Source organism: Labeo rohita, chromosome 4 (genome assembly GCF_022985175.1).
Source record: "Labeo rohita strain BAU-BD-2019 chromosome 4, IGBB_LRoh.1.0, whole genome shotgun sequence".
NCBI lineage: Eukaryota > Metazoa > Chordata > Actinopteri > Cypriniformes > Cyprinidae > Labeo > Labeo rohita.
In genome coordinates, this window is record NC_066872.1 from 29,708,125 (window position 1) to 29,732,890 (window position 24,766).

At 35.8% G+C, this 24,766-nt stretch overlaps 3 protein-coding genes across 5 annotated transcripts in view; 2 read left to right on the forward strand and 1 right to left on the reverse strand.

Moving 5' to 3' along the window:
• Positions 1-25: 25 nt before the first annotated feature.
• Positions 26-24,766, reverse strand: part of ccdc146 (coiled-coil domain containing 146) — a 70,253-nt gene continuing 45,512 nt past the window's right edge. The window contains exons 5-22 of one of the 2 annotated variants that reach the window (XM_051107163.1): positions 20,159-20,311; positions 12,248-12,540; positions 11,123-11,180; positions 9,692-9,868; positions 9,528-9,601; positions 9,215-9,442; positions 8,816-9,002; positions 7,317-7,409; positions 7,040-7,210; positions 6,595-6,683; positions 6,293-6,457; positions 5,964-6,188; positions 5,646-5,874; positions 2,291-2,410; positions 1,825-1,962; positions 1,334-1,582; positions 394-595; positions 26-268 (exon numbers count right to left, since the gene is read on the reverse strand). In XM_051107163.1, the coding sequence (XP_050963120.1) occupies positions 395-595; positions 1,334-1,582; positions 1,825-1,962; positions 2,291-2,410; positions 5,646-5,874; positions 5,964-6,188; positions 6,293-6,457; positions 6,595-6,683; positions 7,040-7,210; positions 7,317-7,409; positions 8,816-9,002; positions 9,215-9,442; positions 9,528-9,601; positions 9,692-9,868; positions 11,123-11,180; positions 12,248-12,540; positions 20,159-20,311 (2,850 nt within the window). In that variant the 3' untranslated portion in view covers positions 26-268; position 394. Of the gene's footprint in view, positions 596-1,333; positions 1,583-1,824; positions 1,963-2,290; positions 2,411-5,645; positions 5,875-5,963; positions 6,189-6,292; positions 6,458-6,594; positions 6,684-7,039; positions 7,211-7,316; positions 7,410-8,815; positions 9,003-9,214; positions 9,443-9,527; positions 9,602-9,691; positions 9,869-11,122; positions 11,181-12,247; positions 12,541-20,158; positions 20,312-20,916; positions 21,101-24,766 lie in introns of those variants that run through there. The other variant, XM_051107164.1, reaches the window with a different exon arrangement.
• fgl2a (fibrinogen-like 2a) lies at positions 15,410-19,890 on the forward strand. Its single transcript, XM_051107166.1, has 2 exons — positions 15,410-16,140; positions 17,580-19,890. Exons 1-2 carry the CDS (start codon positions 15,489-15,491, stop codon positions 18,290-18,292), a joined length of 1,365 nt encoding a protein of 454 aa, XP_050963123.1. The 5' UTR covers positions 15,410-15,488; the 3' UTR covers positions 18,293-19,890.
• On the forward strand, positions 20,525-24,561 carry sinup (siaz-interacting nuclear protein). 2 transcript variants are annotated; one of them, XM_051107169.1, is made up of 4 exons: positions 20,525-20,656; positions 21,120-21,245; positions 22,287-22,528; positions 24,370-24,561. In XM_051107169.1, the coding sequence occupies exons 1-4, from the start codon at positions 20,608-20,610 to the stop codon at positions 24,544-24,546; spliced, it is 594 nt and encodes a 197-aa protein (XP_050963126.1). In that variant the 5' UTR covers positions 20,525-20,607; the 3' UTR covers positions 24,547-24,561. The 2 variants fall into 2 exon arrangements, with proteins under 2 accessions (XP_050963126.1, XP_050963127.1); XM_051107170.1 differs by lacking the exon at positions 24,370-24,561 and adding an exon at positions 22,803-22,986.

Below are 24,766 nucleotides of genomic sequence, written 5' to 3' on the forward strand. Positions count from 1 at the left end.
ATTCTGAATATTACACACTGAAAAAACACCCCACAAAATAGGACTTTCAGGCATTAGTATTTTTAAATGTTTTGTTGTTTTTATTTTAAATTTAAATCATGTCTAGTCCACATTCCCATATATTTTCTAATTTCCCGGTATGATTCAGCTGTGCGTGGCTCCAGAGGGCATAGCATTATGTCTGTCTCTTCCCCCACCGCGCATCTCTGGCTTCTAAAGAATCTCTCTGAATTCCCAGCGTGCCACCAGAAGGAGCTTCACTGGGCTGCTAAGCATAAAAATTAGAGCCATATGACAAACAAGTCTTATGTTAGCATCACCAGTTCTAAGGAAATGGAGCACATCTGGTCTTTTATTTTTGTATTTGTAAGCATCATGAGCTTGCGGACTCACTCTAGATCTCAATAGGTTTGTATTTTGGTTTGCGTATGTGGCGAATGTTGGCACCGGGTTCGGTGGGTTTAAAGGGGGTCAGGGCTCCGTAGTGTTTGGGAACTGGCAAAGGATCGTCAGTGGGGATGTAAGCATTGGGTCGCAGCTCAGCCGTGGTGTAAACACCATTTGGAAGCTGGTTCCACTCGTCTTCCTCAGCCAGCTAACAAAGATAAACATAGAAATACTTCAGTATCACACAAACATAATGTTAATAGCACTGTGGTTTACATATTTACCTAAATATTACAATTAAAGTGTGATTCAAAATGGAGAGACATCTGTGCTTTAGAACAGACCTGATCTAATATCACTGCCCTTGTAATTGTAGAATGAATTTAAATACACCAATCACGATTGAGAAGTTCATAAAATGTTATCTCTATAAGTCTTGGTCCCTTCATATATATATATATATATATATATAAACAGTATAAGATATTTTCATAACAGTAGAGGTAATGTGAATTGGGGAGAGGAATATTCATAATTAAAAAAATACTCAATTAAAACAAAAAAAAAACTTAATTTCCTTCATTCAAGATATAATTTCTTAATTATTTCATCTGATTCATAAAAAAAATATATGGACATGCACACTGCTGTTCAAAAGTTTGGGACTAGGATGATTTTTAATGTTTTTTTAAAGAACTTTTCTGCTCATCAAGCCTGTATTTATTTGCTAAAAAATACAGAAAAAACTGTAATATTGTGTATTATTGTTGCAATTTAAATAGTGGTTTTATAATTGAATATACTTTAAAATAGAATTTATTCCTGTGATGCAGTGTACGTGACAGGTTTTGTGACCTATAATTTAATATTTAATGATTAAAAGGAACAGGCTATTTCTTTGTTGTTTGCTGTAAGATTTGTATCATTGTTGCATTTGGAAGCATACCCTGGCTTTTTTCTCTGCGTCTGCCTGGCGTCTGTGCTGATCTCGAAGGTAACGCAGCCACTCGTTCTCTATGCTGTCTGAGGGTGGCAGGCCCTGCTCTGCGCGCCTCTGACACAAGTCCAGCTGTAGTTCCTTGTCTTTCATCTCCTGCTGTAGGGTCATACACTCTGCCTGTCGCATGGAAAGCTCCGCCACCACCGCCATCATTTTACGAGTGCGCTCTCTGATCTGAGCCTGCAGCTCGTTCACCTTAAAAACACAAACATTCTAAATGAATTTGCTACAATTCCAGGTTACATAACCTTATGTGTTTACAAGAGCACAACATGTTGGTTTGAGGTTTAGTCAAGCTGAAGGATTTGTTAAGGGGCAGGAAAGCTTGCTATGGTTCATTAATGTGGGTAGTCAGTGTTTTTTTGGAGACCATGAGGTCTGCAGGGTGTCCTAAACTAACCATGTTGTTGTGCAGTGTGCAGTGTATGTAAACTTACTTTCTTAGCCAGATTTATTGTGTCTTCTTTACCATTCTCAGCTTTGATTTGGATGCGCTGGGAAAGGCGTGCAACCTGCTCATACACAAGCTCCATTTCCAAGAGCTGAGCCTCCTTATCTGCCAGATGCCCCTCTAACTAAACAAACACACACAAAAAACAAGTCATTATTTTTGTTTTCTTTGCACACAAAACGTATTCTTGTAGTTTCATAAAATTAAAGTTGAACCACTGATGTCCCTACTGCCTTTCTGGGCCTTGAACGTGGTAGTACCATTGCTGTCTATGCAGGGTCAGAAATCTCTTGTATTTCATCAAAAATATCTTAATTTGTGTTCCGAAGAGAAACAAAGGTTTTAAGGGTTTGGAACGATGTGGGTGAAAAATTAATGAAAGAATTTTCATTTTTGGGTGAACTATGCTTTTAACCTCCAAATATTTCCCTTTATGTTGACTGCAACTATACCTGTTCAATCTTCTTGATGAGCTCCTCTGGAGATGGATCTTCTCCACTCAGTTTTCTTGCTCTTGTATGGTTCACAACAGTCTTTTCTAGCTCTGTCAGTTTGTCTTTGGTCTCAGACAGCTATGTTACAGAAAAAAGTCACACCATCAGGACACAATTAAAATCATGGGCTCATTTAAAGCCCCTTTTCTCTTATTACACAGACTGTGTGTATTGTGTGTGTGTTGGTATCCCTCTGTGAGTCATTTGGTTAAATGGCATCAGGCTGGCGGCAGATGTGTCATTGTCCTTTCCAGTCACTAAAGACGACATTGCAGGGCTTCCAGCTAAGTCACAACAGAGAAATCATCTAATGTCAACATGAGGTGGGGTACTTGTTTTGTCGTGCTCAATTGAAGACCAAACGATTGGAAATGTCTTCACAAGCCAAAAATTCTCAATGGTAGTGTAAAACAACACCCTTTTTACCATGCCAAAATCAGCTCTGCAAAAATCATCTCATTCTGGTCGAGGCTGCTTTAAATGCAAATGAGCTCTGCTCGCCCCGCCCCTCTCTTCTCTCTGTGGAGAGACGAGCCTGTTTACTTTACCCGCATTTAGCCGTGTTTAGCCACTAAACTTGCTAACTAGCACATTATTAGGAAACTAATTATATCTCATTATTAGGAAGGCGATCGCAAAGATTCATAAAAAACCCTCATACTCACTTTTGCTGTAAGTGAAGCAGGATCACGAATGATTCACACAAACATAGACGGATATATGTAGATCAGGAGGTGCATTCCCTTCACAAACAAACGTAATTTACTGCATCTTCAGCGGCTCAGATGTCTGGAGTAAATGACGACCACTATGTTCATTATTACATGCAGCAACACAACACCTCAGTCGCTCAATCAGAGATGTTCTTGTCTAACTTACATCCCTGGTCCCGCATCGAAACCGGAGGGCGGACTGTGACAGCTGAACGCTAAAACGCTCATGTCAATCAACTATCTTGGGGCCAGCGCCAAAACGACAGGCATCTGAGAATGGCTCGATTTGAAAAAGGGTATATTATTTTTACAGATTTATTAAAAACCACTGCATGGATTTTTATCATTATAGGGTAGATTTGTACATACACTGCCAACAGACATTAATGTTCAAACAACATGTAAAAGTGAACTTAGCATCCGATGACCCCTTTAAATAACGTCTTGATCATTTGCCTATACTGTACATTATAATCTAAAAATGTCTCTTATGTCCCACCAGGTTAAAACCCAGAGTTATGCATCTCAACAAAGAGGAAAAGCTCAAATACAAGTTGACCTGGCCTGGGAGAGACCTGCAAGATATCAGTGCCATATAAGACTACAGTCAGGAAGAGCGACACGTGCACCATCACACCAACATGAGCCCACAACAGAAAGGTCAAAGACTGGAAATAAAGGTCATCTTTCAGTTCTCTGCAAGCTGATGAATAAAAGCCTTCTTAAGCAATCTAATAAATTACAGTAATGGAAGGTGGGATGGTGAAGACAATGTTTGGGTTTTGAGTCTTAATCCTTTGTTTTTGCTTGGCGGTTGTCCTGACATTCCATGAAGAGTAGGCTTGTTCTCTTGGCTTGTTCAGGGTGTTGTGTTGGTACAGGACGCCTTGTGATGCACAGTAAGAACTGAGAGGTCATCACATGTTTGTGCCTACACACAAAAATATTTCTTACCTTTTATTTCTTCTTGTGACAAATTTATTTTTGTACACTAAGCGTAAGTGTACTACAGAAGCCCATTTCCACCAGTGAATAAAAAATAAAAAAAAGGTTACTGTGAGTTATAAAGTCAGAATTGTAAGATAAAAACTTACAATTCAGACTTTTTTCTCATAATTGCATGATATAAACTCACAATTGCAAGTTATAAAGTCAAAATTGCAAGATAAAAACTGACTTTTTTTTCTCAGAATTGTGCAATATAAACTCACAATTGCGAGTTATAAAGTCAGAATTGAGAGGAAAAAAAACTCACAATTCTGACTTTTTCTCAGAATGCAAGATATAAACACAATTGTGAGAAATAAAGTCAATTGCAAGATAAAAACTCAATTATGACTTTTTTTTTCTCCGAATTGCATGATATAAAGCCACTATTGCGAGAGATAAAGTCAGAATTGCGCTATTCTCATTTTCTCGCAAATGCAAGTTTATATATCGCAATTCTGACTTTTTTTCACAATTTTAACTTTTTTTTTTCCCTCAAAATTGTGATATATAAACTCACAATTGTGAATTATAAAGTCCAATTTAGGAGGGAAAAAGACCGATTTGTTCTCAGAAGTTTATATCTCACAATTCTGACGCAATATATCACACATATATCACAATATTTTATATCACGCAATTCTGAGGAAAAAAGTCAGAATTACACGTTTATATCATGCAATTCTGACTTCATTTCTCAGAACTGCTAGTTTATATCTCACAATTCTGACTTCATAACTCACAATTGCAAGTTTGTTGCAATTCTGATTTTTTTCTGTTTATTAATTTTTTTCATTTATCATTTATAGTTTTTTAAATTTATTTCAGTTTATATCAGAATCTTTTTCTCAGAATTGCGAGATGCAAACTCGTAAAAAGTCAATTGCGAGATAAAGTCACATTTATGTTTTTTGATTTATTTTTTTATTCAGTAGCAGAAACGGGTTTCCATAGTGTTTCCTCACTTCTCTCACATAGCGTACATCTCACAATTCTGAGATGTAAGATGTAAACTTGCAATTGCAAGAAACAATTCAGAATTGTAAGATAAAAAGTCGTATTTCCGTTTTTTTTTTTTTTTATTCAGTGGCGGAAACACATCAGTATTATACGGAATTTGTGACAAATGTAAATACAGTGAAAAATACTGCACTTAAACTATAGTTTGTCTGGGGACATAATGCGTTTTTACCCCTGCCTTAAGCTCTACAGCAAGGATGAGAACTAGTAATACGATCTCACATTTAAGTGTTTATTTTATCTGCTCTGATATACTAGATGTTTATATGAAGAGACTGTTGAATAAACACAGAGAGTTATAAAACTATCAAAGACATTCTTGCCAAGATGGTTTATTTCAGTTTTATCTCTCAGAAGGAACTATAAATGGTAAAAAGAGCACATCTGTGAGTATGCGTGCCACCTTAGAGAGCAATAAATGTTTGGAATATCATATACAATCTAACCTTAACTTACATTCCACTGCATTATAATGTGTTGTTTACCCAATATTGATATTGTTGGAACTTCTTTTTGATTTATGTCTGTGATGGCTGGAAGCCCCCCTGAGAAGTCACTCTGTATGACTTTTTTCAGAACTGAGATGCAGATACCTGTATTTGTAATAAGACGCTTTCTTCCTCCAGAGACCGTTTGCTGGACAGCTGTTTCCTGAAAAGGTTGTTCTGTCTTTCTTGCTCTTTTTGTTCAATTTTCAGGTTGCTGATATTATCCTCCATGTTCTGTATCTTCAGGTTGCTGTTTTCGATCATTTTCACCAGCACATTTAGCTTCTCGTAGAAAATACACAATTCCTGCTCTTTTTTTACAAGCTGCACGGCTCTGTCGACACAAACACAGATACGTCATGGTGCAAATGCCACCCCAGACTGTAAGAATTCACCTGACAGATCTTTATAACTCTCTCTCACCGCTGGTTGCGTTCTTGTGTGGCAACCTCATAGCACTTGCACATATGCAGCTTTTTTTGCTCCAGCATGTCGATTGTGTCCGTGAGCTTTCCGAGGCTTAATTTCTGCTCCTCTCGTTTCTGGTGCATTTCTTGTAGAACCTGTAACACCCTTGAGAGCTCGTTCTTCATACGGTCTCTGAGCTTGTAGCTGTGAGAATGTTGTAGACGGGACTTTTGCAGCAACCTAGAATTAAATAAAGCATGTTAACCTTGTAGTAGTAATCGTCAGATTGTAATTTGTAACAAAAAAAATACTAGGTATAAAGTATAACATGTGAGCTACTGTACTTGTCTTTGTTGAAAGCAATCGATTGCAGCGTCTTCAGATTTTCTTCCAGTTTGGCCAGCTTCTCTTGCGCCTCTGCCAGGTTCTGGTTTGAGATGTGGATCAGGCCCAGGTATTTGTTCCGTTCGCCCTTGGTGACTTCATATAGTTTAGCAAACACACTTAGCCTGGTGATGGTAAGAAGACACATAAGTACACATTCACTGAACAGACTATAGGCTAACAAGCTTGATTCTTTCTAAATAAGGTAAAAGTTTCAGCACTATTTAAGCCTGTCTATAGAGTGTCAATCACCAGTAAGTACCTTGACTGGGTCTCTTGAGTCTGTTTCAAGTGTTCTTGAATAACCAGTCCTTTCCCCTGCAGATCTTGCTTGACACACTTATATTTTAGCTGCATTCATATATCAGTAAGCAAACATAACAGAATAACTTTCCCAAAAATGACAATTCTGTCATGATTTTTTCACCCTTATGTTCTGACAAACTTGCATGAGGCAAGTAACATTTTAAATCAATATTGACTTAGAATACAGCAAATTTTTTTGTAATTTTATGGTGCGTTTTATAGTTTTTGGGCCCTTGTCATTGTATATTTGTCTCTTCAACAGAAGAAAAAAAGCATGACATAACATCATAATTAAAAATGATTAATAAGGTTTGCTCTCATAGAGCTCAGAAATAAAATCATGGGGCAACAGTGATGCTGATATAACTGTTTTGGATTGAGTAGTAGGTAAAGAGCTTAACTTGTGCTTTGAGCAGCTCACGGCTCTTCTGCTCTCTTTCTTCTGCTTTGATAAGTATGAGATGATGAAGGTGATGAAGTTCATCTCTGCGGCGATAGGACTCTCTAATCAAAGCCTGTTCCTGCTCCACATACTCTTGAACCAGCTGGACCTTCAGCCCTGCCACAGACTGCTACTCTCTCCAACATACACGCAAAAAACATACAAATGGACACAAATTCATTTAGAAATGCACACACTTAATGTCAACTGAAAGCCACTTGTCATAATGTACATACCTTGCTAATCAAACTGCGTTTTAGGTTTTCCACTTCCTTTTCCAGATCACTTCTTCTCTGCAACAAGCAGTCACCATCTGGAACTGTATCTCTCTACACAAAAAATTAAACAAGTCAAAAGTTTACATACACCTTGCAGAATCTGCTTTTACCTCATACCTGAATAAGATATTTCACATACAAGATGTTTACATATAGTCGACAAGAGAAAATAATAGTTGAATTTAAAAAGACGACCCTGTTCAAAAGTTTACATACACTTGATTCTTAATACTGTGTTGTTACCTTAATGATCCACAGCTGTGTGTTTTTGTTTAGTGATAGTTGTTCATGAGTTGTTCATATGTTCCTTGTTTGTCCTGAACACTGTTCTTCAGAAAAATCGTTCAGGTCCCACAAATTCTTTGGTTTTTCAGCATTTTTGTGTATTTGAACAATGACTGTATGATTTTGAGATCCATCTTTTCACCCTGAGGACAACTGAAGGACTCATGTGCAACTATTACAGAAGTTTCTAATGCTCACTGATGCTTCAGAAGGAAAAACGATGCATTAAGAGCCAGGGGTGTAAACTTTTGAACGGAATGAGGATGTCCCTTCTCAGTTGTTCTCAGTGTCTCAAAATCATTATTAAATACTAAATAAAAAATAACATGCATTTGGTATGATTCTTCTTATTTTGGTAAAACAATTAACATTTAGCAGATTCTGAACTTCTAAACTTTTGATTTCAACTGTATATAAAACAGGCAAATTACGTATTTATAGACTATAGTTCAAAAGAGTATGTTTATTTTAGGTCCTGTAACTGTTTTGGTGAGACATTTTTCAAAGACCACTAAATGGTATGATACAATCATCTTTAAAGAAAAAAAAATTATTCATTGTTGGTTCTCAATTAAAATTAACTAATTAAAGCTGCATGCATACTAACTATAACACTATGATGTTACCATATGTATATTACCGTAATGCTGTTTAAAATATTTTTCTACATCAACTTCCCAAATGTATTTCTTGACAGCTACTATATGTTTCATGTCAGTGTAACATTTTAAAAAAAGATCATTTAGATTCAGTGTCCCTTTCTGGGAGCCTTTTTCTATTGTAATGGAAAAACGCTTAAAAAGCAGACAGGAAATTATGATTGAACTGGATGTTCGCACACCAGGCTATGTCTCTTACATAAACTCTCTAAAATTCATAGGAACTAATAGTTCCTGTTGTCATAAAATAACCATGGTCAGCTCTTCCGTGCATAATGTGAGAACGAAATGATTTCACAGCAATGTTGAAATGTAGGATGTCACAAAATATTTGCATTTGCATTGTTTTTTGCATTAAACATCATTCTACATAAATGTTGCTAAATCCTGGAAAATCTGGAAAACACTTATACAGTGTGATTTTTTAATAATAGCATTTTTTTTAGGACTGTGTGTAAATATTGCATCTGCGTCTAGATGTGGATATAGAAAACTAGATGAGTTTTGAGTCACCTGAGCCTGGGTCCTCTCATGCTGCTGTTGAGTGTTAGCAAGAGAATCTCTGGCCTGTTTAAGCTGCAGTTCATTCCTCTTCAGGGCTTGCATAAGCTTGTCTTTCAGCCGTGTATCTCGAGCCAGTTTATCACGCAGAGACTTGCACTCAGCAACAACCTGCTCCATGTTGATGTCCAGCAGACCCCTGTAGTCCAAAACAATCAATACAGTAGATTTGTTTGACTTATAACACAGCTATATGACTTTTTGGAAACAGATCTTCCTCCAACCCCCAAACATATCCTTTTTTTCATATATTATTTACATATTTTACAAATGGGTCTTTTGAAGGGTGTTTAGGAAGGGTCTCATTTTGTGTGTCGTCACAGTAGATTTCTGAAAATCTAAGATTACAACCTTTGATCCATGAACATGGCCTCTTTTTCTTTGGTCATCTGCAGTTCTTTGAGGAGTCTGTCTTGTTTGTTTTCTGCAGCCACCTGCTGAGACTTGTGGCCTTCTAGTTCTCGTACCACCTCTCTTTTGGCCTCCTTCACCACCTCGCACTTTGCCTCCATCCTCTGCTGATGCTCCACGTGTTCCATACGATGTTGCTCTAATACTGCAATCTGCCTCTCTAGCTCCCTATTACACGCAACCAGATACAGTGCAGATTAGTCAGTCAAATATGTGTGTGTTTTGTGTAACTTTGCTGGAACAAGCCACATACGATTTCTTGTGGGCGACCCTGTCGATCTCCTTTCCCAGTTGAACGGGTATGAGAAGCACCTGGGCCAGCTCAGCCTAGTAAAAGACATTGCTAACATGTCAAATCCACATCTCGAAATTCACAGAACAGATACTAGAGCCTAGTGATTAACAGGTCTTGCTTACCTCATTACTTTCAACCAGATCTTTTAAATTCTCCAGCTCATGTTGTTCTTTCTTTATTTGATTCTGTTGAGTCTCCATACTCTCAGTTAAAGTCTTCACTTCCTGTCGAAGCTGAACCACCTCTTTCCTCACCTCCTCACAACTGTTCTTCAAGGACATGTACCTATTTTCTAGCTCCTGAGGACATACAAGATAACATAAATATATACAGTGAGATCCAAACGTTTGTGACTATATTGAAAACCTAGGATTTCCCCCCCATTTAAGCATGGAAATAAACAGGAGCTGATACAATTTCTGCAGATTTTTAATTTTTTTTTTTTTTTTTTTACAAAATTCACCTTCGATAAAAGTGATCACGATGACATACACTGCCATTCAAAAGTTAGGGATCAGTACGATTTTTAATGTTTTTAAAGAGGCCTTTTCTGCTCATCAAGGATGTGTTTGATTAAAAATACTGAAAAATTTATATTAATTAATAAAATTAATATTAATTAATATTGTGAAATATTATTGCAATTTAAAATAGTGTTTTTCTACTTTAATATACTTTAAAATAGAATTTATTCCTATGATGCAATGCTGAATTTTCAGCATCATTGCTCTAGTCTTCAGTATCACATGATCCTTCAGAAATCATTCTAATGCTAATTTATTATCAATGTTTTTTTAGAAACTGTGCTACCTTTTTTTTCAGGAAAACAAAGGGCAAAAACAACAGCATTTATTTAAAACAGAAATGTTGGAAAGAAATTAATATTTTTATTCAGGAAGGATGTGTTAAACTGATAAAAAAGTGATAGTAAAGACTTATATTATTAGAAAATATTTCTATTTTGAATATTACTGTTTATTCATCAAAGTGTCCTAAAAAAAATATCACGTTCCAAAAAAATATTAGGAGCACCAACACTGATAATAAATCAGCATATTAAAATGATTTCTGAAGGATCGCGTGACAATGAAGACTGGAGTGATGATGCTGAAAATTCAGCTTTGCATCACAGAAATAAATGACATTTTAAAGTATATTAAAATAGAAAACTGTTATGTTAAATTGCAATAATATTTCATAACATTAAACATGAAAAATCTTACTGTTCCCAAACCTCTGAACAGCCGTGTACATTTATTTATTTTTATTCATTTATTTATTTATTTTCATAAATTGTTGAAACCAGTTAATAATATAAATACAAAAAAGTTTTAAAAAACAAACAAAATACATTTCTGAGTAACTTTCTGTGTGTACTTTTTGACTTTTAGATGAGGTAGAAGGATTTGATGTTTTATTATTGCAGCATTTCAGTCTTTTTTTGCGTGTGTAATTTGAAACGTTTCAGTATCTCTATAGTGAAACAACATGAATTGTCTGGAATACCCAGTGATGAATCCATCTTAAATCATCACGGCCCTAGCAATACTTACAGCCTGTTTAGGTTGTTCCTCGTATTCTTTCTCAAGACAGAGCTTCTCCTCTTTCAGACTAAAAAGGAGAAATAAAATTCTGTGAAACAAATTTCATGCATTTTACAGAAATCAGGACATGAACAGAATCAAGACATGAAGCAATTAACACAAAAAGGAACTCATATACAGGATATAAACTGCTACAAAAAAGCAAAATAATCATGTTTAAGCACACAGGATATTTCACAATATCTGAACATTTTGGTAACACTTTACTTAGAGCTCTTATGTATGAGGCATTATAAAGTTATTCATAATGTATGTTAGAATGTATTATATATTTTCATAAATAATTGTAACCGAAGTTAAAATGCATTACAATATTTGCAGATTCTAAAATTGCTTTGTCATATGTTTAATACATTATACTTTTTTTTAAAAGTATGTTCGAAAGTATGAGAAGATAAGTACAGTATTATAATATATCGTAACTGTGGTTACAGTCATTCACAAGACCATACAATGCATTATAAGGTGCATTACAAGGCATAATTAAAGCATTAAAATACTTTTATAATACATTATATATAAAAGCTTTACGTAAAAGGCCATGTGTACAAATATTCTTGCTGAGTGCAGGTACTGCAGTCAGCATGAACTGAACTGCCCCAACAAAGAAGGAGATTACAGTGAGCAAAAGCATGCTGTGCAAAGTGAATCCATGTCAGTTTGGCTAAAGATGAAGGATCCACTCAGGACAAGCTATAATAGCCATATGTGTAGAAACTACATCTGGCTGTAATATGCCTGCAGTACGAATGCCCATTTAACCAACAGAAATACATAAAATACATTTCTAGTACAGTGGTTCACCGACATTTTTAGAGATTCAGACTTAATGTTGCTGATTAATGTTAACACAATCAGTAAATTAACTAAATTCACTAGTGCTTTTTGTCTATTAGAAATGTTTATAACATATAATGTCTTGTAAGCTATCCAAATTTACCACACCAAAATATTACAAGCCTGATTTAAGATTATTAGTAGCTTTTGCCCTTTTTTAAAATTATTCACATATGTTAGTGTGAGCCTCTTTCTGCATAGTCACACATCTTGGTGTGGTCCTGCAGAGCATCTTACCACTCAAACTGGAACTGCATCTGGTATTCTCTTTCTTCATCCTCCTTCAGCTGGTTGTAGTACTGCAGAAGCGTCTGTTTCAGTCTGCTGACCTCTGTGTCCGGTCCCTCAGGAAACAGCTCGGCCTTCTCCAGCTCCTGCTTCTGCTGCTCCAGCGTGGTACGTAAGGCCTTTGCCTCCTGCAGCAGATGCATTTCTGACTCCTGAGAACTTCTCAGAGTTTCATGTAAGAGGTTGAAACTGGCCCTAAGACGAGCCACTTTCTCCCCGGTGATCTTTCCCATGGAGAACAGCTGAGGACAAAGATGAAAAAGAATTATCAACGATTCAACTTTAGCATTTCAAAGCTAAACAGGTTCATGGGGAATTGCTGAGACTCATTTCAGATGCATCTTAGAGTAAATCCACATGTGTGTCATGCATTAACTTGCATTTGAACTCCAGCACGGAAAGGATGGATCTAAGCTTTGAGTGTCGTTTATCTAACCACTGAGGTTGACGTTTTCTGATTATCAACAGAAAGTCTGAACATGTGTGTTTTTCTCCTTTACAGTGAAGACAAACAAACACTAGGTTTGAGAGGTCGTACCCAAGATATCCTGTAAATCTCTTCCAGATTTGAAAATTTTAGACTTGTTTTGCAGGGCTGAAGATCTTTCACATTAATATTAACTGCTTTCATGTAAGCTTGATTTAACTTACAAACAATACACAAATGAAAACCAGGCTCTTTCAGATGGAGGCTCTACTGTTAAAATATGTTTGTACTGTCTTGCAGAGCAGTCACAAAGAAACCAAAAAATATATATTTTCCATTTTTAATAGTGTAACGATACGTTGCTTTCAAACCTAGCAGCTTTCTGTTGGTCAGCGTGACAAATTCGTGTGACCAGTCTAAACTGACGCAAAATATGTGAAAAATGTGTGAAATTCATATGAATTCATATTGAAATGACTGAATTTCAAATTTGTTTAAAAACAGTAAATGTGACCCTGTCTTAAGTAGCACGGGTATATTTGTAGCAATAGCTAAAAATATGTATGGAGCAAAATTTTTAATTTTTCTTTTATGACAAAAATCATTGGGATATTAAGTAAAGAACATGTTCTATGAAGATATTTTGTAAATTCCCTACTGTTAATATATCAAAACTTAATTTTGGTTACTAATATGCATTGCTAACAACTTCATTTGGACAACTTTAAAGGCAATTTTCTCAATATTTGGATTTTTTTGCACCCTGAACTTCCAGATTTTCTAATCCTAACAAAGCATACATCAGTGTAAAGCTTATTTATTCAGCTTTTAGATAATGTATAAAGATCAATTAAAAATAATTGAGCCTTATGACTGGTTTTGTGGTCTATGGTAAATATGATTGCACAAGCAAGAGCTTGTGATAATGTCACACCAATTGAAAGTTATTTTCACATTTGCTTGACATTTTTCTTGAGAAGCAGCTTGAGCGTTATCGCTTCCTATTTTATAGCATTTTTATTTTGAGATTTCCTGCAACGAGCCAAGGCAGAAGACTGCCAGTAAGCTGGTTACTGTCAATATGTGAAATCATGAGGCACACATGTGGAGGACCAGCTTTGAAGTAAGCAACTGGAGCACGTCTTACAACTGGCAGTTTGGATAACATTTCTCTGTGCTGATCTATAAAAAAAGGAAAAAAGAAAAACAGAGTACACTACCAGTCAAAAGTTTTTTTTTTGTTTGTTTGTTTTTTTGTTTTTTTTGTAAAGAATTCTCTTTTGCTCACCAAGTCTGCATTTATTTGATCCAAAATACTGCAGTAAAGCAGTAATATTGTGAAATAATTTTACTATTTAAAATAACTGCTTTCTATTTAAATATTTTTAAAAATGTAATGTATTCCTGTGATCAAAAGCTGAATTTTCAGCATCATTACTCCAGTCTTTAGTGTCACATGATCCTTCAGAAATCATTCTAATATGCTTATTTGCTGTACAAGAAACATTTTTTGCTATTGTTATTATTATTATTATCAATATTTAAAACAGTTGAATAATCATTTTCAGGATTCTTTGAATAGAAAGATCCAAAGATCCGCATTTATCTGAAATAAAAAGAATATTAGAATGATTTCTGAAGGATCATGTGACTGGAGTATTGGAAATTCAGCTTTGAGATCACAAAAATAAATTACATTTTAAAATATATTCAAATAGAAAACAGTTTTTTAAATAGTAAAAATATTTCAAAATTGTACTGTTTTTGTTGTACTTTGGTTTAAATAAATGCAAACTTGGTGAGCAGAAGAAGCTTCTTAAAAAAACATTAAAAATCTTACTGCTTTTACTGTTAATGATAACAAACTTTAACTTCTGCAGAAAATTACAGCATCAATTCCAAAAAAAAAAAGCTCTCGAAAACAAAACTGTTAAGCTATTTCTGGCAGACATCTCGACACATCTGCTAAAGATTAAACAAATACTACAGTTTCTTTATTACAACAAAGTCCCAAACAAAGCTTCTTCGTATTACAGCCAATACCACAATAAAATACTCATTTGTGACAACTAATCATTGTATGCCAATACAAACACATTAGCAATACGTAATGCGAACACACGACAGTATGTATAAATGAATGATGATACACAATGTTTAGCAGAAAACCACAGCATTTAGAAGAAAACACGAGAAGAAATTGGACTGTTAAATCTTAAAGTTCACCCAAAAGTTAATATTCTGTCGTTATGTAATTACTCTTGCATTGTTTAAAAAAAAAAAAAAAAACACTATGATTTGCTTTCTTTCAGATATAATATTCTTTAAAGCTTTGGCTTTCTTCTGTTCCACAGAAGAAAGAAAAGTCATACAGGTTTGGAACAACATTTTTGAATAAACTTCCACTTTAAATCTAATTCTGATTTAACAAAAAACTCAAACCAATGCCTTCACTGGACTTGAATTGCTCATCTGGCTCATTGTTTCATATACTGTAGATTAAACGCAAGGTAAAAAATAAAGACAACATCATTCCTAAATACTGAGTCATAGTGCTATGTTTCGAAAGAAAGGGTGAATGGTCCTATTCCACAAAATTCCTCCTGTGTTGATGTCGACTGTGCAATTATGCAATGCACAGCTGCCCCACCCACACTTTCGTTCTCTCTCTCTCTCTCCTCTGATATTAATGGCAAAGCTGTTGCACTTTGAGGCAGTTCTCTTCAGTTCTCTCTCTCAGTTTGGATCACTGCATCTGAGACCATGAAACTGGTGTACGTGTACTGTTCTCTGCTGATAGCCATCTGGCAGGGGGTAGAGGCTTCTGGTAGTGGCCCTTCTGGGGTTCTAGATAGGGTGTCAGGAGGTTCCAGCTGCTCCCAGGTGAGACTAAAGCCAGCTGGGCAGTGTGAAGATGACGAGGAGTGCCCGTACCAGATCACAATGCCACCGATGACCATCCAGCTTCCCAAACAATTCCGACTCCTGGAGAAGACCATGAAGGAGCTGCAAAGCTTGAAGGAGACAGTAAACAGGTTGAAGAGCTCCTGTCTGGAGTGCAGCTTGCAGCAAGCGGACCTCAACTTGCAGAAAGACAGCGGAGACCCTCCGACAAACAGTGCAGAGCAGAGTCGAGGGGATATCAGCACGAAAGTCTATCGGAATGGGAACAGCAGTGATAATGAGATTGTACAAAACATGCAGGTGAAGATGAATCGCATGTCTATCAGTCTCAAGAATGCACGAGCGCAGATTAACACTCTTCAGGGTCGTCTGGAGGATCTTAACCTTCTCAATCTCCAAAATGTGGAGGATATAGTGGACAGAAAAGTTGAGAACATTACCGGGGTTGTCAACAAAATCAGTAGCACCTGCACACACTGTCCAGGTCACCGAGAAGAACACCAGTTTCAGCGTAAGTTAAATAATTCTACTTAAAATGATGCTATGCGAGTACATTTTCATGAATATGTTAACTGCCAGGAGAAAGGTTTCTGGAATAGATTTGCAGATTCCTCATTAAAATCTTCTGACTTGGATTTACAAAATTTCATAAAAACAAATTATACCAATGCTTGCATTTCAGAAAATAAAACCTGCTGCAGGCCAGGGATGAACCCTGGTCAAAGAATCACATGATGATGAAATAAATGTAATAAGCACCACTGAACCAGATTATATTTTTTTTGGGTCATCTACACAAGTTTATAAATGTGTTTTTAAAATCTGTAAGACAACTCACGCTGTTCCAAACCTGTATGAGTTTCTTTCTTCTGCTGAACACAAAAGAAGATATTTCGAAGAATGTTCAAGAATAAAGTCTAAATGTTTCGAGAATAAAGTTAAAATTACAAGAATAAAGTCAAAATGTTTAAAGAATGAAGTTGAAATGTTTCAAGAATAAAGTCAAAATTTCGAGAATAAAGTCAAAATGTTTTGAGAAAAAAGTCCAAATTTACAGTATAAAGTTGAAATGTTTCGAGAATAAAATTGAAATTACGAGAATAAAGTTAAAATTTTTGGAGAATAATGTCAAAATGTTTAATGAATGAAGTTGGAATGTTTCGAGAATAAAGTCTAAATGTTTTGAGAGTAAAGCTGAAATGTTTTGAGAATAAAGTTTAAATGTTTTGAGAACAAAGTCAAAATTTAGAGAACAAACTTGAAATGTTTAGAGAATAAAGTAAAATGTTTAGAGAATAAAAGTTGAAATGTTTCAAGAATAAAGTCGAAATGTTTCGAGAAAAAAAAGTCAAAATTTAGAGAATAAAGTCAAAATTTTGAGAATAAAGTTTAAATATTTCGAGAATTAAGTCGGAATGTTTTGAGAATAAAGTCAAAATTTCGAGAATAAAGTTTAAATGTTTAATGATTAAAGTTGAAAGGTTTCGAGAATAAAGTTGAAATTACGAGAATAAAGTCTAAAAGTTTTGAGCAAAAAAAAATGAAATGTTTCAAGAATGAAGTCAAAATTTCAAGAATAAAGTTGAAATGCTTCGAGAATAAAGTAGAAATTATGAGAATTAAATCGTAATCTTGTAATTGATAATAATATCTGAATTAAATTTTCGTAATTTTGACTTTTTTTGAGAATATTCTGACTATTCTCGAAACATTTCGACTTCATTCTCGAACCATTTAGACTTTATTCTTGTAATTTTGACTTTATTCTCAAATATTACGACTTTAATCTTGTAATCTTAGATTTTTTTTTTTTATTATGTGGCACTAAAATGACGTCGTAAGAAACAAACTCATATAGGGGTTTATGTAAAAATGATGACAGATTTTTATTTTAGGGTGAAACATTCCTTTCAGTTCCTGATGTGTGAAAAAAAGTCTCTCTCTCCACAGACCTCACAAGTATCATCCCCAGAGACTGCTCTGAAATCAGCATGCTGGGCTGGAGGAACAACGGGGTGTACAAGGTGTCCCCTGACCCTAGAAATAGTAGCTTTGAGGTGTACTGTGAAATGGGGGAATACGGCGGTGGATGGACTGTCTTTCAGCGTCGCATAAATGGCAGCGTGAGTTTCAACCGCACCTGGGCTGAGTACAAGAAGGGCTTTGGTGACCCTAAAGGCGAGTTCTGGCTTGGCAATGACAAAATCCACCTGCTCACCAAAGCCAAGGACATGATCCTGCGCATTGAGCTCGAAGACTTTGAGGGCACACGTGGGTATGCCAAGTACGAGCAGTTCTACATATCCAATGAGTACCTCAATTATCGGCTGTCTTTAAGCGGGTACTCGGGGACTGCTGGAAATGCTATGCAGTTTAGCAAACACTTCAACCATGATCAGAAGTTCTTCACTGCGCCGGACAAGGACAATGACATGTACCCCTCAGGGAACTGTGGGGCGTACTACGGATCGGGATGGTGGTTTGATGCCTGCATGTCAGCAAACCTCAATGGCAAATACTACAAAACAAAGTACAAAGGGAAGAGGGATGGGATCTACTGGGGCACGTGGCACAACCTGACTTCTGAGTACTATCCGACAAACTACAGACAAACTTTTAAAAATGTCAAAATGATGATAAGGCCAAAGAATTACGCACCCTAAGCTAAATGAAGTATAAATGAACAATTATTTTTTGGGGCAGTTATGCACTTTTCCTCAAGAGCAACTTATATAACTTCTGACTCATTACAAATCCTCACACGTTAACAGAACTGCATTTAAAATGAGTGAATCTGTATTTGCAAAGCACATAAAAATGCTATCCATCATCTAGTCTAAATATACCAGGTTTTGAGTTATGTTTCATGTTTTTGTGTATGTGCTACTGCCTTCTAGTGTTTAACTGGTTTACTACACCATCCTGTTTTTAGACTCCTGATCAAGTGACTCCTTTTTTTCTTTGCTGACTTATTTAGTGGGACACACTGAATAGCTTTTTAAAATGGTTAAACCATCCATGATTTGCTGGTGGAATTTTCTTTTTTCATATTTACTGAAAGTTACTTTTTTAGGTTAGATGTTTTATACAGATGGTCTAAAGCTAACAGACATGGACTAAAGGCAGATGAGGCTGATAAAAAGAAAATATACTGCACTACCAGTCAAAAGTTTTTGAACAGTAAGATTTCCAGATCTCTTCTGCTCACCAACCTGCATTTGTTTGATCAAAAGTACAGCAAAAGCAGTAATATTAAATATTTTTTACTATTTGAAACAAATGCTTTCTATTTTAATATATTTTAAAATGTAATTCATTCCTGTCAAAAACAGCTACATTTTCAACATCATTCAGTCTTCAGTGTCATATGATCCTTCAGAAATCATCCTAATTTGCTGATTTGCTGTTCAAGAAACATTTTACTATTATCAATATTTAAAACAGTTGAGTAAATTTTTTTTCAAGATTATTTGATGAACAGAAAGATCCAAAGATCAGCATTTATCTGAAATAAAAAGCTTTTGTAATATTATACACTATACCATTCAAAACCTTGAAACTGATAGAAATTAATAATAGAAATGATAGAAATTTATAGAAATTAATGCTTTCATTTAGCAAGGATACTAAATGCTATCCTGATGCTAAAATGTGGTGATAAAGATATTTATAATGTTACAAAAGATTTCTATTTCTGATAAATGCTGTTTTTCTGAACTTTCTATTCATTAAAGAAACCTGAAAAAAAATCTACTCAGCTGTTTTCAACATAATAATAATACTAAATGTTTTTTTGAGCAGCAAATCAAAATATTAGAATGATTTCTGAAGGATCATGTGACTGGAGCAATGACGCTAAAAATTCAGCTTTGAAATCACAGGAATAAATTTCATTTTAAAATATATTCAAACAGAAAACAGTTATTTTAAATAGTACAAATATTTCACAATATTACTAATTTTGCTGTATTTTGGACCAAAATCTTACTGTTTGAAAACTTTTAACTAGTAATGCATATGTGACATTCAAGGACTAAATGTACAGTATTTATTTTGAAAGCATGGGAAAGCATTTAAGTGTTGCTGTGTGACTAGACCTTGATTTTGTTTCCTTAACAGTCAAAAATAAGTTTAGGGTTTTTTTTCTAATCATTATTAGCCTCTATTTGTATATTGGAGAAATAATATCAAACACCTCGATTTGTGCTTTTAAAGATACATCCATATTTTTATAAAACAAATAAAAGCATCTAAATGTTAACAGTTGGTTTTGTCATTTTTGTACTCCATTCTGATACTATATATTGAATACACAAAAACTGTATTTTACAATGCTAGGCCATCATACAGCTAAGCAAAAGTGAATTTTATGTAATATCGATTGAAAGAGTTTCCTGTGCAAATCAACTACATTCCAAAATATACAACAGCTGTATTCAGAGTAATAATCACACTAGTGTCATGGTATTTTACCGGATAAACAACACAGATGAATAAAATGAATTATTGTTATTTTAAAGCGATATTACCTGTTCCAGGGACTGCAGGGCTGGATTTGTTGATATGACAGCAGGTTGTTCATGAAGTGAATCAGCTTCTGGAGCTATTGCCGAAATGGGCGTGGCCCTCTCACTGGCGCCTCCCTCCTCATCAGAGCCCCACCCCTCTGCTTGACTCATGAGCTACAAATAATACATTTAAGTTAAACTTAAAAACAATCATATGGAAATGACATTTTTATCAGTTAAATCAACTCATGAATTCTCTCCCACTGCTTTACATAATCTTCTTGTCCCTAAAATCTTAAAGGACACTTTTGCATGATTTAATAGAATTAAATAGAATTGAGAGCAAGTCACTGCAGCTGTAGTCAATTAACCTCAATAACTGGACTCACGTAATGCTATTTATAATGGAGGAATCGGTTGGGTGAAAACGGTGTTCAAGCTTTCGGTCACAGTCACGGACGGTCGTTATCATGGCTCAACATAACGCCGAACAAACGGACGCCGTACAGAGTTATTCAGGTAGACCGTTAATAATTTAAACCGCAATATAGTGTAAAATATTGTTGTAGCAGTGTAGTGTAGTATTTTAATAGCAACGTTATTAACGTTAGGCAAGTTCTCTGTATTCGAGTGTTCATTTTCAAGCTGTTGAGATTTTGTCACACTTCTGACCCACTAAATTATAACACAAGTGTTTAATGTAACCCTATATTTAAGTCCGTTTAGTATTACTGTATGTCAAGCAATTTGTGTCTTAACAAGCTGTTTTTAAAGCTTACCGTAATGTTTACGTTTTTCAACCGTGAACTGTTTAAATCTCTGCCGTTTCAGTCACTGTTTTGCTGTGCTCGACGCGGTCTCCATAGCAACTCCTCCAGAGGGACTCAAGCGCGCGCACGCAGAGCCACGTTGAGAGCTCTTGGCGTTAAAATTAGTTTCTTTTTCTAAAATGTTTTACAGTTTCTTAACCTTTTTTTCGCAGATGCAGAAACCAATAAGAGCTACTTAAATGTGTTTAAACGCAGACAGCCGTTAGCGTTCTCGCCTAATCGCCAGTACGCCTTAGCCGTTGTTGCACCTCTGCAAAAACAGGACAGCTGTGAAACTGGTAAGAGAGATGCTTTTCCATTATTTTTCTTAGACCTGAAGTGTAAACATTAAAAATGTAAGTAATAATATATCCTGTTTTATTGTGCAGAGAAAACTCTTATATTTGTGTGCTTGAAATGGCTCAGAATGGTGTACTTAATACTGTAGGAAGAATTATTTATTTTTTTGCTATTGCTTAATACAGTGGTTCTCAATTCCAGTCCTCTGGGACCCCTGCTCTGCACATTTTACATGTCTCCCTTATTTAAAACACCTGATAAGTTCAGTTCATGGATCTCTGTCCTAATGAGCTGATGATCTCAATCGGGTGTGTTAAATTAGAGAGACCGCAAAATGAACAGGATTGAAAACTGCTGGCTTAATATAGTTGGTAGTATTCTGTAGAGCAGGGGTTCTTAACTCTGGCCCTTGAGGTCTGCATTCCTGCAGAGTTTTGCTCCAACCCTGCTCAAACTCGCTTTCCATTAACTTTCTAGTGATCCAGAAAATCTTGATGAGCTTGTTCAGGTGTGTTTGATTAGGGTTTGCGCTACACTCTGCAGGAAAGTAGACCTTAAGGGCCGGAGTTGAGAAGTCCTGCATTACAGTATTCTTTAAGCCAGTGGTTCTCAACCACATTCCTGGAGGACCCCCAAACACACCTGATTCAGGTCATCTGCTCATTAGTAGAGACTCACAGACTTGAAATGGGTGTGTCAAAGGACACATGCAAAATGTGGAGAGTAGGGGCCCCCCAGGACTGGAATTGAGAACCACTGAGCTAGTGCTCAGTCTAGTTCAGGGGTGGCGAACTCCAGTCCTGGAGAGCTGCAGCCCTGCAGAGTTCAGCTCCAACCCTAATTAAAACTCACCTGCCTGTCGCTTTCTAGTAACCCTTCAGACCTTGATTAGCTTGTTCAGGTGCGTTTGACTAGGTTTGAAGCAAAACTATGCAGGGCTGCGGCTCTCCAGGACCGACGTTTGCCACCCCGGTCTAGTTTGAGCACTGGCCTGATGCCTCAAAAGTGCCTGATCTGATGGACTTGCGTGACTTTTCTAGTCTTGGCAGATGACGGATCTTCAGAAGCTGCTTCACCTGCTCATGCATATAACAGAAGGGGAGTCCAATATGATTACAATTGGACTTCGTCAGTAAGACCCCGTTTTGATCCATTCGATAACTGGCTTTCGTCAACAACGACCCCTTTTGAGCCATTCTCTTTTGATGTGCGGGATGCTGTACGGAAAATTCAGCGTGAGAGGAGACTGCAGGAGATGCGCCGGATGCAAGAACAGCAATGGGTGAGAACACTGTCCCTCTGAAGATGCTGTTAACCAGGGGTGCCTAAGCTCAGTCCTGGAGGGCTGGTGTCCTGCAGAGTCCACCTCTATCCCCAATTGGACACCCCTGAACCAGCTAATCAAGCTCTTACTAGGCATACTAGAAACCTCTCCGCAGGTGTGTTGAGGCAAGTTGGAGCCAAACTCTCCAGGACGCCGGCTTTCCAAGACCGAGTTTGGACACCCCTGCTGTAAGCTATCAAATGTATAACACCTGTTTTGACTTCTTTTTCAGGGTTTAACATTTAAAGCACATCCAATAAGAAGATATAAACCAATTGTTCAACTCTGCGGACGGTCCAAGACCCGTTCACAACAGTTGGACTAACGTCCAAAAAAAAAAAAAAAAAAAAAAAAAAATACGTTTTGTCCTGTCATTTTTAAGTGTTTTAATAAATAAATTATTTGTACTAAGACTAGTCAAATGGTTGAAATGGTGGTTTAATTACAAAAACATTAGAAGTAGCCTTTGATTCTTTCACACATTCTGCATTCGGGTTCTCGGGTACAGGTTATTCCTACGATGCAGGGCATTTTAGCATCCCCGTCATGTCTTTCTCGCTAATGTGTAAAATTTTAATTTTATATTTTGTTTCTAATATCCCTTTTGCTCATAAGTTTTAAGTGCCTAAACTTAACCAGTAGACCCTGATATAAAAATCTTGTTACAGACAGTACAGCATAATCCACAATGTCTACTGTGTATTAGAGACTAGGCTTCACTTTCATACTGCAAAAAGTTACAGATTTCAACTTGGAAGACCGATTCTCCTGTCCATGCCCGTCCCTGTATGGGCTATCCTACAGGTTTGTTCTACAGAAATTTTGTACACATGCAACTTGTATACTGTCGAAGTTACGCATTTCAAGTAAGTGTGTCATTAATTCTCATATTGTATTTTTATATATATATATATATATTTTTTTTTTTTTTCTTCCGCTTTTAGAGTTTGTTTGTGAAATTACAGAATTTTAACTTCCCTACTAAAATGTGCGTAACTGTATTGAAAAATTATTTTCCCTTAATAAAGAACACGTTCCCTTTTGTCACTACACAGTGTTAAACTAACATTGCCAGTGTTAATCTAATTCTCATTCAGAATGTTAAAGTAAAACTGAAGCAGTGAGAACTTAATGAGATGGTTGATTAAATGATGATTAAGCATTAATTAAGAACACCTGCTTTTAACAAACTGAACCACTGAAAGAAAGTGAAACAAGAATTACTTTAACACAGTGAGAATTATATAAATGCTGTTAGTTTAACACTGGGTGTTTTACTGTGTATGTTTTGATAATGACAATTTTAGATACTTTAGATGCAATGATGCTAATCAGCACACGGTTGGCTAACACAGTTCTGAACAGTTGTACACGCATAGTTAAATGTTATGGAATAACACCCAAAAAGATGTGCTTAATTGCAGAAAAAATGTGTTTGGTAGTGAAGTTCCTTAAAATTACACACATATTATTAGACTTCTGAACACATTTAACTTAAAATGTTGGGACCTATCTACTCGCACCTTGTAGCTATGAGAGAGAGGGGCATAGGAATATTTTCTGATCATAAATTTAGGGGTGTAGTTACAATCAGTCTCAGAAAATAGACTAAAACATACACAATTTTGGTAGTGACATGATGATTTTATATATTAACCATACTGATATTTTAAATATTATTGTAGGTTTCAACAGATTATAGAAGGATCTTAATAAATGTAAGATTTGGATTGTTAGATACTTTTTAAATGTGTTGTGTGTGTGTTGGTTTTATTTATTTATTTTTTTTCTCGTTGTAGGAAAGCAGTTTGCACCAATTCTGTAGAATGGCCCACATCACTTTCTGGTTTCTTCCGGACCTATCCAGAAGAGGGCGATGGATCTCCATTTTTGTACCCAGAAGCCTTTTGTTCATTGCTATGATTTACGAAGAAAATATAAAAAATGCATGTATTTTTAAATTTCACTTTTTTTAAAAAATCAAAAATGTATTTTTTTTAAAACAACAATGGAGTAAATAAATAAATAAAAAAATTAAATTCCATATTGTTTTCAGAAATTGAAGGTTCAGGACAGCCACCTCCCAACTGAAAATACTCAAATGATGATTTTATATATTACCCATACTAATATTTAAAAAAATTATTGTAGGTTTCAATAGATAATACAAGGATCTTAATCAACATCTAGGATACA